This window comes from Dendropsophus ebraccatus, chromosome 12 (assembly GCF_027789765.1).
Source record: "Dendropsophus ebraccatus isolate aDenEbr1 chromosome 12, aDenEbr1.pat, whole genome shotgun sequence".
NCBI lineage: Eukaryota > Metazoa > Chordata > Amphibia > Anura > Hylidae > Dendropsophus > Dendropsophus ebraccatus.
Genome location: NC_091465.1, coordinates 76,420,245 through 76,438,558, shown reverse-complemented (window position 1 = coordinate 76,438,558; position 18,314 = coordinate 76,420,245). Strand labels below are relative to the sequence as shown.

General features: G+C 44.4%; 1 protein-coding gene across 6 annotated transcripts in view; it reads left to right on the top strand.

Moving 5' to 3' along the window:
* ARHGEF1 (Rho guanine nucleotide exchange factor 1) overlaps positions 1–18,314 on the top strand; it is a 59,692-nt gene that overhangs the window by 15,421 nt on the left and 25,957 nt on the right. For all 6 annotated transcript variants that reach the window (XM_069948879.1, XM_069948877.1, XM_069948878.1 and 3 more), the window contains exons 2-8: positions 5,819–5,877; positions 8,026–8,094; positions 10,196–10,309; positions 11,904–12,002; positions 14,090–14,132; positions 16,053–16,158; positions 17,122–17,262. In XM_069948879.1, the coding sequence (XP_069804980.1) occupies positions 5,860–5,877; positions 8,026–8,094; positions 10,196–10,309; positions 11,904–12,002; positions 14,090–14,132; positions 16,053–16,158; positions 17,122–17,262 (590 nt within the window). In that variant the 5' untranslated portion in view covers positions 5,819–5,859. The remainder of the gene's footprint in view (positions 1–5,818; positions 5,878–8,025; positions 8,095–10,195; positions 10,310–11,903; positions 12,003–14,089; positions 14,133–16,052; positions 16,159–17,121; positions 17,263–18,314) is intronic.

The following is an 18,314-nucleotide window of genomic DNA, read 5'->3' as shown; positions in this document are numbered from 1 at the left end:
TGACGGGGCTCACCCTGAAGCTTGGGACCTCCTGCTGTAAGCTGGCATCCGGCGAATTGTTTCCTGGTGCCAGTCGCCATTAGCAATGCCTGTTGGAAATACCACATGTAGTTCCCAACAACGTACAAATGTGGGGCAACAATAATGTCGACGTTTTGCACAAGAGTTGTGCGGGTTACCGCCATTACAGGGTCTCTCTTTGTGGGTTGTATGAAGCAGCGCTTTGTTCTGTATGTTGTTGTATTTACATGTGCTGCGCCATGTTTGTGTATACTGTAGCAGTAGTTCTGTGTTTGTCTGTGGGTTAGATGGTGTTTTGTATGTTGTTTTTAGGGCTTGTTTGCCTGCCTGTCTGTGACGGCCTGTTCGCAGCTGACTTATGAGGCTGACGTTGACATATGATGTTGACATATGACGGCTTCCTGCCTGGTATACGGCATGTGTCAAAACAAACAGCAGGATTTTCCCTGCGAAGAAGAAAAATGAATACTCGGCTACATGTGGTCGGCGTTTAGACACTTGCCCTATGAGGTCTATATATTATAGCTAATTCCATATGGATTGGATTTATAGTAGCCAAATAAACCAGATGGCTAAGCACCAGATAAACTCCTCATGGGTTAAAACAGTTTCCCAATATCTTGCTTCTGTCCTGAGATATCATGAATTGAATGTACAGGCCTGAATACTGAGGCTGCACTACTGACAACACGTCCTTTTCGGTTTTGTGTCAGGTGCAGCGTTGTCATGGAAGCTGATGTTGGTTCAGATCACCAAATACAGCAATGTCCTCATATATACATGGATAATTTGAGTCAGATGGGACTCAGATATGGTATTTGATATTTTGGAGGCACACAAGGTCTCCATGGCAACACGTGGCAGAAATCGGGAGACGTGCTGCCATTGGAATTTCTCAGTAGTGCAGGGTGCTGGGAATAGTGATGTCATTGTGATTATATACTGTATTTACCAGGGATAGGGGACCTTTGGCCCTCCAGCTGTTGCAGAACTACGATTCCCATCATGCCTGGGCAGCCAAAAGGCTGTCCAGGCATGATGGCAATTGTAGTTTTGCAACATTGAGATTATACAGCTTAAAGGGGTACTCCGGCGAAAATGTTTTTCTTTTAAATCAACTGGTCTCAGAAAGATATATATATATATAGATTTGTATTTTACATCTATTTAAAAATCTCCATGCACTGTGTCAGACAGGAAAGAGTACACCACTTCCTGCAGGACATACAGCAGCTAATAAGTACTGGAAGACTTGATATTTTTAAATACATAAATTACAAATCTGTATAACTTTCTGACATAAACTGATCTGAAATAAAAAAAAACAACTAAAAAAAACCCTTTTCATTTGATATCGCAACAGAGACCCCCTATGATGTCCCATATACCTAAATAGGAGTTGTTTTCTTGAGACAACCCCTTTATGTAAAATTCCTTTATTTTAATCCAGTTTTATTGACTGGTTATATAAATATGAATGGTCATGTAAATGACACATTTGTAAAAACGACTTCAGGACCAGAGGCGGAAATAAATTTTTAACCTAAACTCTTTTTTTTTTTCTCTTCTGAGGAATTTCCAGCTCAATCTCCTAATTCTGGTTTTGCGAGATTCCACTTTATATTGCGGCGCTGAAGCTAAATGACCAGTTTTCTGGCTTATTGGACGCTGGAGTAAAGGCCAACTTTCTACTGTCTACGGTTCTGTATGTAGTCCTGTTCAAGAACCAGGTGGCTCAGGATGAACATAGATCCCACCCAGATAGAATGGTGCTTGTAATTTTAGTTTATATGGCGGTGGAATCTCTTTGCCTTAAAATACGGACATGTTTTCAGTCTCTCCTGTGATACTCGGTGCCCCCACCCCCTATAGCACTTGTATATATGTCCTTTGACCATCACTATGTTTGTGCATTTAAAGTGTGTGAATATCTCTGGCCGTTTGCCAGCCTGTGGAGGGGGCACCAGGAGAGCAGCAGACAGAGGGATTGGGATAGTCTGGCGGGGGCTGGGCACATACCTGGGTATTTCAGCCTTATCTACAGCCGGCCTGCTGCATAGTTGCCATATTTCTACTCGTAGAAGTGTGTGTATGTGTGAGTGTGTGTATGTGAGTGTGCATAGTGGCAGGGATGTGTCTGTGCATGCACTGGGCGTAGCAGCGCTTACATATGACTTCCATAAGGCACATATACTATGCAGAGCCCTAGGCAAGTAAATACACAAAGAAGCACTGGGGGTTTGATGGTTGTCCATATGTCTCTGGTCTGTACTGGTTGACAGTATGCATTCTTCAATTACAGGACTAGTAGTCACCCAGACTGAATGATGTGAAGAACTAAAACTTTTGTGTTCTCCTTCCTAATCTGTGCTGTGGAAGTATTCTCTGTAGTTGTTTCATTATATCCATGAACCAGGAAGCCCAGGATGAACACTACTATATGCAGATAGGGGAATGTGTAAAATTGTTTTCCGTGTCCCTATCACTTTAAAAGCTTTTCACATGTTAAAAGCTTTGATGGGTTAGGGCCTGGGTGGTTAGACTATCACTAATTATTCTATTGAAACAGGAGAAGAGCATGGCTTAGAGCTTCTCTCCTTGGCTCACTGTCTCGCTGCAATAGATGGGCTCCATAGACTTATAATGGAGTCTGTCTCCTGCAGCAAGGCGGACAGCGGAGTGAGGCAATAGAGGAGGTCGAACTCAGAACACCCAGACCCCTACTGATCAAAACTTTGATATGTCTGTCAGAAGGGTTTTTAAAGTGAATACGAGTGAGCTACAGTAAACTGCAGTACCAGGCACAGCCACTACAAAATGTACAGCGCTGTGGCCAGTAAAGGACGAAGAGGCCACAGTGCTCGCCCTAAGGCAGTGTTCTCACCATGTGGTGAATAAATGCGGCCAAGACTACGCCACCATGTGTTTACTTACAGCAGAGTGATGTTGCCAATGTTTATCTACACTGTAGGATCCTTCTAAGGAAGAAAGCGGACAACCCCTTTAAAGGGGTACTCCAGCAGAAATCTATTTCTTTCAAATCAACTGCTTTCATAAAGTTGCGTAAATTTGTAATTTACGTTTATTTAAAAAATTCATGTTTTCTTATACATATCAGCTTCTGTATGTCCTGCAGGAAGTGGTGATTTTTTTCCAATCCGACACAGTGCTCTCTGCTGCACTCTGTCTATGTCAGGAACTGTCCAGAGCAGGAGCCGTTTTCTATGGGGATTTGCTACTGCTCTGGACAGTTCCTGACATGGACAGAGGTGGCAGCAGAGAGCACTGTGTCAGACTGGAAAAAATACACCACTTCCTGCGGGACATACAGCAGCTGATAAGTATGGGAAAACTGGAGATTTTAAAATAGAAGTAATTAACATATCTATATGTACATTTTTCGCTGGAGTATCCCTTTAATATCTTAAAATATACATGTTTGGGTGCATAGCCATAAGAACCAGAAATACCCCCCATTCTTCTCAGACAATAATCCCACATTATAAATGGTCCCGCCATTACATTTTTTCACAGAACATTTCCCGTGTCGGTCATAATTTCTCCTTTTGGATGTTTCACCAGTGGAAATATTCCGCTCCTCGGTCATGTGACCTCGCCCCGCCGCAGTCTACGGCTCCTCTTGTGTTTATTTTGGTCCTCCAGGTTTTACAATGTTTTTCCTCTGTGTATAAATCAGTTTAATTAAGTTTTCCGTCAGCCGAGGAGGAGTTGTTGTTTTTATTTCTAGAGCTGCCCAGACGACAGAATCTCTGTATGAGCGGACACGGGCCCTGCCAGCGAGGCACATGAAGGGTTAGCGTTGGCATGACGGAGGGCATTGAGCGTGGCTGTATGTAACAGAGACAGGGATTAAACTGCACATTCCAGCTGTACCCCCCCTCCAGTGGGCAGCAGCAGCTGGTATTCTGCGGGAGGAGGGTAGGAAGGGGGGGATATGACAATAGTGGCGGTCCTGGCCTGCGCCATCATTGCTGGTGACCATGGGAGGTGTATGGGGGGGGGGGGGGGGAGTGCGGAGATTTATCTCCTGCATACCTGGGATTCCTCTCCACCTCCTGACAGGCCATCCCCATACACATTCTGCTCACTCATCCTTTTTCTGGTTCTCACTCGTCAGCTATCGCCCCCCACATACCATGCTCTGTTCTCCTGTATGCGGTACAGGGATTAACACCTCCATGCTATTTTGTTACCTGTCAGCAAAAACTTTTCCTAACATGGCGATATGGCTGTATACAGTCCTGTGCAAACATTTCAGGCCCTTTGTGCCATTAATAAAAGGGGGCATCAACTTACGCTACTTCATGTATATGTTTGTGCATATATATATATATATATATATATATATATATATATATATATATATATATATATATATATATACTGATTGTCCTAGTCTCCTCCTATGTTGTCTTTGACCTCTCCCGGGACAGCTTGTAAGAGTTGCTTAAATTTTTACCCATCAGATTCAGCTCAAGGAGGTACTGACTGATTGACATCAGTAGTGTTTTGAGCCTTATCTTCTGGCAATGCTTCATGGGAAAAAAGTATGCAAATGATTTTTCATCAATATAAAAAGGATGAGTCGTCTGTCTGTACACAATTGGTTTGGGGTTCACCAGTACAGAGTGGGCTGCTGGTTTGGTATACTAGGACTGAAGGCCCACGGGCCGACTGGAGGAGCAGCGCTGGTTTGCTCCTTGTTCCGCGCTCACTGCCGCCACTATTCCACATGTCGACAGTGAGCGGGTGAGTCTGGGGGGGAGGGGGGAGGGACGGGGGCATGGTGAGCTGTGGGGGGGCTGCCCAGGTGGTCGCTAGATCGTCCACAAAGCCCATAGCATATAGCAGTGTCTGCTGCCGACACTCCTATTCCACAGAGCGATGGCAGCAGATTGTTGCTGTATGAGTCGTTTGTTTTTCAACATGTTGAAAAACAAACGACTGCAACGATCAGTCGACATGAACGATGTTGGCTGATCATTGCCTTCTATTCCACGGGCCGATTTCGATAATCGTTCTGTGGAATATGGCCTTTAGATCTGCTGATAGTTACCCTTTTAACAGAAGGTTATCCAGGAAAAAACTATTCATTTTCTAACCACAGGATAGCCGATCAATAGTTAATCAGTAGGCCGTTATTGCCGCCAATCAGCTATTTAGCGCCTGCACTACATTGAGAACGGGGCCGGAGGCAGTTGGCTCCATACTGAGTGTAGTGGTGGCATCTGGGTACTGCAGCCTTATATTTAAATTTAAGATGTTGTTGATAGGCTATTAAAGGGGTACTCTAACACTTTTGATATAGTGCTCTTCTTATTTTTACCTTATGATGCTGCCCCAACGTCCTTCTGAGGCGTCTAAGAGTTTGGCAGTGACAGCCTGCCCAGCCAATCACTGACTGAGACGAACAGCACCACGACCACTGACTGGCTAAGCAGGCTTTCACCGCTTGGACGAGAATAAGATGTTTTTGTTTTACAAGGGCAACACTATATCTAAAGTTTTTAAGTGCCAGAGTATCCCTTTAATATTTTTTCTGCACATTCCCTTTAAGGTGTCTATCTAGGAGGAGAGTGAACGTGCATACAACCACTTGGATACAAATGAATTTAGATTTTGCCATGTAACTGGGTAGGGCTGCATTACATAATTGTCCCATGATGATGATTTGAGTCAAATGAACCTCATGCGCACTTGGGTGCGTTAGGGAGGGAAGGGGTTCTGAATAAGAAAAGTCCAAAATCTTCAATGTCTCTTCCTTTGATCTTTGCAGGTGACTCACTCTCTCTGGCTCCCGTCCAGTAGACCATTAAGATGGATCAAGAGGATGTGGTGAGTGTTTATAATGGTCACTCTGCCGGCCCATCAGCAAATATAACAGTGCGAGTTATTACAGCATGTTGGTGTGAGTAAAAGGGAGAGCAGCGCTCAGGTCACTCCATGTTATATAAGTTAGCATCCCCTACTGCTTAAAGGGGAACTATCAGCAGGTTAGATCCATCTAACCTGCTAATAGTTCCCTTTAAGGCAAATGTACCACTAGGTACATTGCTTTGTGTTTTTCACATGAACAGACTGGCATTGGTCTATTCCCGTGCACCGGCATGAAGCACTGGAGGCTGGGCGCTGGCTCCCAGTGTGACGATCTACCCCCCCCCCCCCCCCTGTGATTGATTCTAATGGGGCTGCATCAGAGGGGGGAGGGTTTTGTCACACTGGGGGCTGGCGGTCCTGCCCCCAGTACTTCATGTTGAGCCGATGCTCGGGAATAGACTACTGGCATCCCCACACCAGTCTGTTCACGTGAAAAACCCAAAGCGATGTACCTGGTGGAACATTTGCTTTTAAGGGGAACTATAAGCAGGTTACACGGATCTAACCCGCTTATAGCTCCCTGATGTGCACGGGGCGCTGAGGAGGAAGGTATGTCCCTTACCTTCACCTTCATGTAATTCTGTGTCCAGTAAGGCCATTTGGAGCACTGCCTCACCCCTAGAGCACCAATTGTGGAACGGGCCATGTCGGCACTCTCGGGGCAGGTCAGGGCTACAAATGGCCTTAGAGGACACAAGATTACACTAAAACGGCACAGAAACTGCGCTGAGGATGAAGGCAAAACAACAAGTCCCATCAGATGAAGCTTTGGCTGACCAGGCATAATGGGAATTGTAGTTTTGCAACAACTGGAGGGCTGGGAGTTGGACACCTGTGGCTTGAACTTTCTTGTAACGTCCTTCATAAGTCTTGGTCATTGCAGGTGGCATAGACCCAAAACTAAGGCTATATTCACACATAGGGGGAGATTTATCAAACATGGTGTAAAGTTAAACTGGCTCAGTTGCCCCTAGCAACCAATCAGATTCCACCTTTCATTTTCCAAAGAGTCTGTGAGGAATGAAAGGTGGAATCTGATTGGTTGTTAGGGGCAATTCTACTTTACAACAGTTTGATAAATCTCCCCCATAGTGTTTAGTTAACGCTATTCTACTGTGAATTGTGCAAAAAAAAGAAAAAAAGTTTATTAAACGATCTGTGTGAACATGGCCTAAACCTAGCTATAACCCAAAGACAAACTAGTGTTCAGTACCTTTATCTAGCTGCACAACCATCTAATACTCATGGCAGACTGCTCTCATACTAAAACATCATGGCACTAACACGGTGGCGCCTCCTTGGATTTATTTCCCATTGTACAACCCACTTCCGGCAGTAGTGACAGTAGTGTAATACCATCATCACAGAGTTGCCTGTAACCTTGTGCCTACATCTGTATATGCAAGCAGCCACTTCAATATACCAATCCTGAGTAGTCAGACAGTATGGGTAGGATCACATGTGTACGGTGGAAAAAATCTGCAAGCCACATACGGTTCATGGGTGCCAGTTGTCAGAGAAAACGTCCCGTTTTCAGGGCCATTATCACAGAATGTCCTGGCACACAAGCGAGCATTGCAGCATTATTAAAATTCCAGTCTTGGAGAGTTGTTATCTTAAAAAGGTTAAAGCACTTAAGTTTCTTCTCGCTCCTCGTTCTTCTCCTGACAGACGCGCGGCATGGTCTTGTGTCTAATGGTCAGATGAGTTCTCCTGGAACTGACTATAATGGGGAGTTTCCTGGTCGGTTGATCTGCTTCCTGCAGGCTGGCTGATAACACGAGCATCCTTTATACTTGGAATATACTAAGTATCGGACAGAGTAGGTGCAAACCAGGTCAAGATAACAGACAGAGGCATTACAAACGTGTCCATGGTGTCCACAGAGCTCCTAGACGGGGCCTTCTTGCTTTTAGCTAAATATGTTCAGTTCGAGTGTGATGTAAAATTTTAAAACTAAAAATTAAGAATTCTTTGAATTTTGTTCTGGTATTATTATGTTTTTTGTTTATTATAGTGGTAGCCATTATGTGTCCTACTATAATCTACAGTTTACAGATTATAGACCAATCTTTTATAACCGCTTTGTTGGCTGTTATCTACCAGCTTTTCCATCCCGTGGGGGCCATGTCAATCATTGGAGCAGAGGACGAGGACTTTGAGAATGAAATTGACGTAAGTGTTGGTGAACCAGATTTTTGACTGTTTGGCGCCCTAACCTCTTCATGGTCCCCTCTCCCTCTTTGGCTAAATCTTGTAACTAATTTGCTTTGGTTATGGTTTCATTGACTGCAAGTATTTGTTCTTCCCTATTTACGTGGTTGTTTCTGTTCATATCCTTATTATGTCATTTACTGTACTATTTCTGCTATCAATTTCAACATCCCATTCACCTATAGACCTTAAAGGGCTATTTCCATATTCCAGCTTTCTGCTACACTATGTCACGAACCCATGAGCCCACCTTCTCACCATATCATTCACCTGGCTAGCTAAGCTTTTCACCTTTACCTACTTCTTCTCTTCACCTTATCATCTTATATCATCTTATACAGATATCTGTCTCTAACTCTGCACCTCACCATCTTTTTTTTCTTGAGTGTCTCTGCTCTTCAAATGACTTATTTTCCTGACCTTCTCTGGTCTTTGCCTCACCATCTTATTCTCCTGACCTTCTCTGGTCTTTGCCTCACCATCTTATTCTCCTGACCTTCTCTGGTCTTTGCCTCATTTACCATCTTATTCTCCTGACCTTCTCTGGTCTTTGCCTCACCATCTTATTCTCCTGACCTTCTCTGGTCTTTGCCTCACCATCTTATTCTCCTGACCTTCTCTGGTCTTTGCCTCACCATCTTATTCTCCTGACTTTCTCTGGTCTTTGCCTCACCATCTTATTCTCCTGACCTTCTCTGGTCTTTGCCTCACCATCTTATTCTCCTGACCTTCTCTGGTCTTTGCCTCACCATCTTATTCTCCTGACCTTCTCTGGTCTTTGCCTCACCATCTTATTCTCCTGACCTTCTCTGGTCTTTGCCTCACTCACCATCTTATTCTCCTGACCTTCTCTGGTCTTTGCCTCACCATCTTATTCTCCTGACCTTCTCTGGTCTTTGCCTCACCATCTTATTCTCCTGACCTTCTCTGGTCTTTGCCTCACTCACCATCTTATTCTCCTGACCTTCTCTGGTCTTTGCCTCACTCACCATCTTATTCTCCTGACCTTCTCTGGTCTTTGCCTCACTCACCATCTTATTCTCCTGACCTTCTCTGGTCTTTGCCTCACCATCTTATTCTCCCCACTTTCTCCTTTCTTTGTCTCACCATCTTATTCTCCTGACCTTCTCTCCTCTTCTGATCATCATCTTATTATTCTGGCTGTATTGGCTCTTCATACCACCGTCTTTTTCTGGTGACAACGTGTTCTTTCTCTTAACCTCCAGACCCTCTGGTTTTTATTTAGCCATCTTATTCTTCTGACCTTCTCTGCTCTTTATACGGCAGCATCATCATAGTCTAATGATCTTCTCTGTTCTTTGCCTTACCATCTTGTTCTTCTGACCATCTCAGCTCTTCACCATCATCTTCCCGCCGTGTTAGTATTTTGACTGCCTCTTTTCTGTACCTCACCATCCTTATTCTGCTGACAGCCTCTGCTGTTCACCTCACTGTTTTAGTCTGCTGTCTCTGCCCATCAACTCCCCATCTTAATCTCCCAATAATCTCTGCTCTTTACCTAGATTTTCCTGGTCTTTCTGCTCCTCTCCTGACCATCTTATTCTTCTATCTCTATTTAACATCTTAATGCCCTTTTGCACGGGACTATTATCAGCAAAGAGTGTTGTTGTGTCAGTGATGAGCCGAGGTGCGGGAAAATGCCAACTTGTGGGCTGATCACATCTTTTGTGTGGGTGGTAAAAATTCTCCCTATCGGCTGGACTTCTTCTTTAGTAAACAGGAGATGTGCGGTCAATAGCAATATATTTGAATGACCGGCAATTAGTCATGCCTTCCAATGGCACTGCAAATGAGGGCCAATCTCACTGATCGGCACTCGTCTGCGTACAATGGCCATATAAAAGAACCCTTATTTTTCCCATTTCATTCCACCATTTTATTCTTCTCACACAGTCTCTGATCTTTATTGCTCTTCATTTTAATCCACTTCCATTTTGTCTGATCACCATCACACCATTGTCCTCACATTCTGCAGCCTCTCAATAATCTCAATAATTGTCTTTCTCCTTCCATTGACTTTTTACATGATTTGTCTCTCCAGAATGTGGACGACCAACAGAGTATGTTCCAGAGTATTGAGATCATCAAAGATCACCCAGCTTATATTATGGTCTTCCTGCATCATGTTGTACTTCAGTTAGAACCAAGCCAACTGGTAAGAACTAGACATTCAGCCATCTAACCAAAGTCCTGTCTCGTAGTGTCCTGGTTTTTGTATTTTTAGACTATTTTGTGAACATGGTCTCACCACTTTGGTTATACTATGAGGGTAGGCTAACACATTTTCCAGACAGATGACTATATGAATATGAAATCAGAATATTCTATATCAGACTGACTGATCGACCTTAATCACAGCGGGGAAGGTACTCCTTAAAGGGGACCTGTCACCCCGGCTGCTGGGGTGAAGCCTGTCCGACCCCCCTGGTGGAGCCCCTTATACTCTCTCTCGAAGTCCTGGACCCCTTCCAGCCGCTGAGAAATCCCCTTCCGAAGCCGTGCCCGCACTCACCAGAGATGAGTCCGACGCCCATAGAGACAGGCTGGAGCAGTCATTCTCTATGAGCGTCTGATCCATCTCTGCTGAGCGCGCGCGCAGCTTCCGTCGGGGATTTCTCCGCGGCTGGATGGTGTCCGGGACCGGGACTTCGAGGAAAGGGTAAGTGTAAGGGGCTCCACCGTGGGGGTCGGACGGGCTTCACCTCAGCAGTCGGGGTGACAGGTCCCCTTTAAGGTGACGTCAACTCTGGGATAGAATGTCCAATTTTTGGTACCTTGTTTTGGGTGACCATTTTCTTAAATAATTTTTGTTAAAAAATGTAAACTTCGCCATTTATAACAATTCCCTACCAATCATTGTGTGACCAAGGAGTAGTCATTTATCTGTTAGAGTGCCAAGTCTCTTTCTTGGCACAACACAAGTTCTTCACCAACTATTGCAGAACTGTAACACTCATCATGCCCTGAGAGGCCCTGCTTCATGAACATTGAGGTGTCGGCCATATATATGGGATATATTCATGTTCCATGCAGAATAAATAGTGAGAGCCCTATGGTTAAAGGGGGCGGCTTCTATGATAAATGTTGTCTGTAATGGTTGTGTTTGTTCTCTTTCTCTCTTCCATGCTTGTCTCAGATGCTCATCTCGGTTATTACAGGTGTGTCCGATCCCTATTACATGTGTGCTTACACTGGCGGCTTAGTCCCTGTCAGTAGATCTAGCGGAGACAAGAACAGGAAGTAATGTCTATAGCAGCCAATCAGATTACTTGGTTAAAAATAAAAGCTAAGCTGTGATTGGTTGCTGCAGCATCACTTCCTGTTTTTAGAGCTGTGGCCACTTTTTGTAGTGCGCTTTGTAGCATGCATTATTACTGTGGCCGGTAGACTATTGTATATACCCAGTTAGAACACACACCCGATAATGGCTGTAATCTATTATAAGATTAACTTTCCCCCCTTCCTCTACTCTTGCCGGTGGTGTATATTTGGTATTGTAGTACGTTCTCTTGCATGACATTAAGTTGCAATACCAGACCCAACCATGAACAAAAGTGGTGCTGTTTTTTTTTTTTTTTTTTTTTAAATATTCTAAAGTCATACAAACCCTTGAAGTACACACATGGCGTCAATGCTTATGGCATAAAGTGATGCTTGCCCTCGCCTGTAGGTGTCAGCAGATTTATTGCTTGATGGGTGATTTATTGTTTATGATGTGTTTTATGATTTTCTGTCCTGTCTGTCCACAGCTCTGCTACTTACACGTGGAGATTTTAAAAAGCCTTTCAGCCAAAGAGGGAAAGAAATCCTTCACAGATTTTTACAACACGTTCCTGATGAAGGGCGCAGTGAGTATCTGCTATAATAGTCACTTTTGGAAACATCAGGGAGAAAACAGGGGTCTCTTTTTATGACATGGAATCATCTTAAGATGGCATCTTTATTTGGTGGGGGTCCAACCTCGGCAGCCAGTGCTCTGCTTCATAGGTGCAATAACTTTCCCATACAAGTGAGTTTAGATTGTGCTGCAGGTTGTTCCATTCGAGGGAATTTCTTTTAAAGTTGGGATCTCGCTACTGATCAGGAGGACAAACAGGTAGAAGTGTATGGTAGCATTCTTTACTTCTCCGCTGTCTATCATTTTAGTCTAGCGGCCTCAAAGACTTGTTATGGAGTCGCTGGATGGAGAAAGCTATAAGCCGGAGTACGATATGTGCAACCATCTACTTCTCCTTTCTTATTCTTCTGGTGGGGGTCAGCTGTGAGTTCCTGACCAATCATAACTTTTGACATGTCCCTTGGACATATTAAATATTTTTTCTTAAAGAAACTCAGTCGGTAGGTTTCTGCTGTCCTATCTCAGGGTAGTATAAACTAGTGACAGAGAAGCTGAACAGAATGATGTATCACTTACATTGCTCTGTGCAGTGATCCAGAAATATCCTCCTAAATCCTGATAGTCCTCTTTATTATGTGCATAAGCTCAGTAATCCTGGATATTCATGAGAAGCAGTAAACTCCGCCCACCAGCTGCTGATTGGCAGTTATCTATTTAGTTATGAGCGAATAGTGAAATATTCGAATATTCGATATTCGTACGAATATCTCCCGAATATTCGATCCCATTAAAGTCTATGGGAACAAGTATTCGATTACTAAAAAACATCTATTCGACTACTTGGAGGTAAAAAACGGAAGCTTGGGGATTTGAACGCTTATCGAATATTTTTCTTTTTTTCTTTTTTCAATAAACAGCGCCACTTTCATCTTTAGCTTGTGTGCAGTAGTGCAGCTCAGAACAAATTGTAATACCGCACACCTCCTTAGGACAGGGGTGGCACTGTTTTTGTAAATGACAATTACTGACATCTCCTGAGGCCCAACAACATCTCCTGCGGCTCCCTCACTTGGCGAGGAAGCATCATGGCTACTCGCTGAGCTGTACGCACGCTCAGTGAGTATTGGGAAGGCAGGGATAGTAATACAATCTCTGTGTTTTCTCTGTTCCTCTTTGGCAGCTGCAGACTCTGCCAGCATGGTCAGGAACATCCTTGCAGAGTCACTGGTGGACGTTTTTAGGTGTTTGACAGCACCCACTAGTGGTGGTAAAGGGGTTCTCCAGAGGAAACACTATGGGGGAGATGATCAAACATGGTGTAAAGTGAAACTGGCCCAGTTGCCCCTAGCAACCAATCAGATTCCACCTTTCATTCCTCACAGACTCTGGAAAATGAAAGGTGGAATCTGATTGGTTGCCAGGGGCAACTGAGCCAGATTTGCTTTACAGATTTTACATTTAACAGATTTGTAATTAACTTCTTTTAAAAAATCTCCAGTCTTCCAGTACTTATCAGCTGCTGTATGTCCTGCAGGAAGTGGTGTATTCTTTCCAGTCTGACACAGTGCTCACCTCTGTCGATGTCAGGAACTGTCCAGAGCAGTAGCAAATCCCCATAGAAAGCCTCTCCTGCTCTGCACAGTTCCTGACACGGACGCAGGTGGCAGCAGAGAGCACTGTGTCAGAATACCACTTCCTGCAAGACATGCAGCAGCTGATAAGTACTGAAAGAGTTGAGATTTTTAAATAGAAGTAAATTACAAATCTATATAAGTTTCTGGCACCATTATAGACATTTTGGTCATTTTAGGTGGGGTTCCTTGGTGGACATTGGAGGAGTGATGGCACTCATGTATTTGCTGATGGCGCTGTGTAGGGGGGACGGGCATACTTGACGTGTGATTTTTGGACGCTACCTCTCAGTCGGACACTGATAATAATGGGAGTTCTTATACAAACACCGTCCCGAGGGCAAATCTTTTGCTGCATTGTTCACCAGTGACTCAACATTCCTGAGCGTCTGCAGCTCTTCACCTCGCAGGGATGGCTGTAAGCTCTCCCAGTCACTGACCTTGCTTCTTCTTTCTTTCCCTATAGGTTTTGCGTGTCCCAATTCCGTCTAACGTGTCCTTTGAACTGGGTGAGTCCTTACTGTGGACGTCTATATATTTAAAGGTAGAAAGTGTTTACCCCCTATAGCAGGGGTAGGGAACCTTGGGGCTCTCCAGCTGTTGCAAAACTACAACTCCCATCATGCCTGTCCAGGCATGATGGGAGTTGTAGTTTTGCAATAACTGGAGAGCCGAGGTTCCCTACCCCTGCTCTATGGCCGAAGATCAGGATGCAGAAGTCGTTTTTTGGTTAAAAGAGCCCTCTAAATTTTTCATTATCAGGGTTATGGGAAAGCTGGGTGACCATCTACGGTTGTGACAATTGTATCGAGTTTAGATAACCCTTCAGCATTGCCCTCTGGTGTCCTCTCGCTGTTTGTTACAGTGTATCGGTACATGTAAAATGGATCAGGCTGCAGTTTTCCGGTCTGTGACTCTCCAGCTATTGCAACACAACAATTTCCAGTATGCGTCCAGGCATGCTGGGAGTTGTGGTTTTGCAACAAATGGTGAGCCACCAGTTTTGGGTATTTATAGGGTCTTCACCCAGGTGGAGTGATAACTCGTGCCATATGCATTATATTACTATATGTAGCACTTGACATACTTAAAGGGGCTCTCTAATTTCAACAATAATTGTTTTAAAAGTTCCTGAAAATTTAAGGGGATACTCTGGTGGATTTTTTTTTTCTAAATTCCAAATCAACTGGTGTTAGAAAGTTATAAAGATTTGTAATTTACTTTTATTTTAAAATCTCCAGTCTTCCAGTACTAATCAGCTGCTGTATGTTCTGCACCCCTGTCCATGTCAGGAACTGTCCAGAGCTGGAGAGGTTTTCTATGGGGATTTGCTACTGCTCTGGACCGTTCCTGTCATTGACAGAGGTGGCAGCAGAGAGCACTGTGTCAGACTGGAGGGAATACACTACTTCCTGCAGGACATACAGCAGCTGATAAGAACTGGGACTCTGGAGATTTTTAAATAGAATAAATTACAAATCTATATAACTTTCTGAAACCAGCTGATTTGAAAGAAAAAACCCTTTAACTATAAGCTACAGGAGAATCCAACAGTAAGCCATCAGTTCTCCTGCAGCGCCACCACAGGGGAAATAAAGTATTACAAACTGCCTATTAAAATGATGATGTCCATTAAATATACGAACATGCCGGGTCCTCTAAACACAGGCCTTATAGGTAAGACTCCTGAACCTAGGGCCCATCTTCTGGTTACCATCATTACTAGTGGGTAACAAAATCAGGATAGTAGCTGGCTGCAAATCCCAGAGAAGTTCTGGGTGGAGTTGCCCTTTAAGAGCACTGCAATCTTTCTGCTGCATGCCATATACTATATTTTAGGCCAGACTTGATTAGGCCGGTTTCCTTTAAGGTCAGTGCATTAAGCGTGCTCCTCTTTGATCATGTTGCCTTGCTCTACAGAAGCCGCCTCCTTTTTGTTCTCTCTCTGCAGTTAGTAGGGCAGCAGCGCAGTGTATAGTTTGCTTTGGTGCACAAAGGCAAATCACTTCCTGAGGAGATGCTGTGAAGCTGATAAACTCAGCACATGGTTTTCCTGTCTCCTCCCTCCACAGAGTTGGCAAAGTTTTCTGTGCAGGGTTGGAGCCATCTTCTGGCCACAGGTGGTAGTGCAGCCCGGAAAATGCCACATACTCAGCTTCTTACCCCTAATACTAGCGGAAAAGCCTGCCTTGTAGTTCAATGTTTTTTTTCACACACTTAAACCCCTTCAGTCTTTACTTAAAGGGGATACATTGAATGTAATTATTTATAATTATATTACATGTTAAGTATCCTTATAATAAGCACAGTATAGAGGGAGGGGATTGCCCGCCATTTGTTTTTATAAAAGATGGAGGTTCCAGACCCCACTTTTTCCCAGACCATATCCTAGTGTTGTTTTGTTTGAATTGTTATGTTTCCTATCACAGATCGCACAAGGTTAGACCTTATTCAGGATGAGGCGCTAAAGAAATATTTAAATGAGATCCAGGGTCATCAGATTCCAGAGATCTGCCGACAGCTGGAGGATTTCAGGTAAGTGTCACTGGTGGATGACTGTACCTGTGCCACCCAGTGACAAGCTAAAATAGGGGATGTCACCATACCAGAATTTTGAGTTCGATGCCAGTAGCGGCTTTTTTATTTTGATACTCGATACCAGTTCGATACTTATTAAAGTTTGGGATAAAAATGCTAAAAAATACAAATGTAATGACCCCTGCCAAGACTGCGGGTATGATGCTGGGAGTTGCTGTTGTGTCGGGAGGCTGCTGCACAAATCCCAGCATACCTCCTTGTGCACAACAAATCCCAGCATACCTCCTTGTGCACAACAAATCCCAGCATACCTCTTTGTGCACAACAAATCCCAGCATACCTCCTTGTGTACAACAAATCCCAGCATACATGCTGGGTGTTGTGCACAAGGAGGTATGCTGGGAATTGCAGTTGTGCAGCAGACCCCCGACCCCAACCCTTCCCTCCCCCCCAAGTCCTGGACTGGATTTACTGCCACTGTATTGGTGGGCCCCCAGGGGGACATGGAGGGCCACTGCAATGGCTCCTGGAGGGGAGGGGGATAGATGAAGGACCGCTGCACACTGGCGGGTCCTGGGCACACCATGGCAGCCCCAAGTGTATAGAGGGATGCTGATCACACATCATAGCAGCCCCCAGTGTGTAGGAGGCTGAAAGTTTGTGTATAGATAGAGAGATAGATAGAAAGATGGATAGGTAGAGAGAGCGAGATAGAGAGAGAGAGAGAGATATGGAGAGAGAGTTAGGAGATTAATAGATAGATTCATATTGACCAGGCATGCTCGGACCCCTCTTACAATGTGGCAGACAGGATAAGATGGAGGTGTCATGTCTGACCTGTTGGGGTGATTGTGATGCCTCTATGGGCTCTCCCTCCCTCCCACAGCTTTTTTGTTACTTTGTGCTATTCCTGTACGCTGTGCTCTCGTTGCTGATGCTACTTCTACCTTCTTTCTATAGGTCCAAACGGGTACTTGGTATGACTGCCGGGGAGCTGGAGCTGAATGAACTGGAGTCTTATACGACCAATGACAAATTTATATTACAGTCCAAAGAAAAACAGGTGGCGGAGCGTCTGCTGCTGCGGCTGGATGATATGCAGTGAGTATATGCAGAGTAGTGGCGGTGTGTATGTGTGTGTGCATGGGGGTATACACTGACATGAAGAAAACATGGCCCAGACTTCATGAAAACAAAAAACTTCTGCACACCTGACTATTGCATATTCACAATTACTCTTAATATAGGATGTTTTACACAATTATTCTCAATGTTCTCAACAGATTTCCTGCCATTTGCTACTGTACAGGTTTCTTCCCTTGTTGCAGTGTCTTCTGCACAAAGACGTTGCTCCCTTTAGTGTGTATAATGTCCCCCTGCTGCTTGGTGTAGTGCTCATAGGTTTCCCATGTGGGTTTCTGCAGTGTCTCCTATACCTTCATGTGTCTGCCATTCCCCTATACCACGTACTGCACTACTTGCCATAATCCGTACTGGTTGTCTCAAGAGCTGCCACTCGACCTTGCTGCAGTGCTTCACGTCATATGCTGCAGTGCTTCATGTCATATGCTGCAGTGCTTCATGTCATATGCTGCAGTGCTTCATGTCATATGCTGCAGTGCTTCATGTCATATGCTGCAGTGCTTCATGTCATATGCTGCAGTGCTTCATGTCATATGCTGCAGTGCTTCATGTCATATGCTGCAGTGCTTCATGTCATATGCTGCAGTGCTTCATGTCATATGCTGCAGTGCTTCATGTCATATGCTGCAGTGCTTCATGTCATATGCTGCAGTGCCTGTAGTGCTTGCACTTTCCTTATGCTTCCATATGCTGCTTAATGAATTTCCTGCACTCACCCATTATGCAGTGCAAGCTCCACTGCCCTAACACTTGCTGCAGTACCAACCACTCTTCCATGCCACTTGTTGCAGTGCCAGATATTTGCTGTAGTTCCTCATGACATATGCTGCTGTGCCTGTAGTGCCTCATGATGTTTCCTGTAGTGCCTCGTGACATTACCTGCAGTACCTGTAGTGCCTTTTGATGTTTGCTGCTGTGCCTGTAGTGTCTCTTGAAATTTGCTGCAGTGCTTGTAGTGCCTATTGCTGTTTCCTGCAGTGCCTGTACAGTAGTTCCTCTTGATGTTTCCT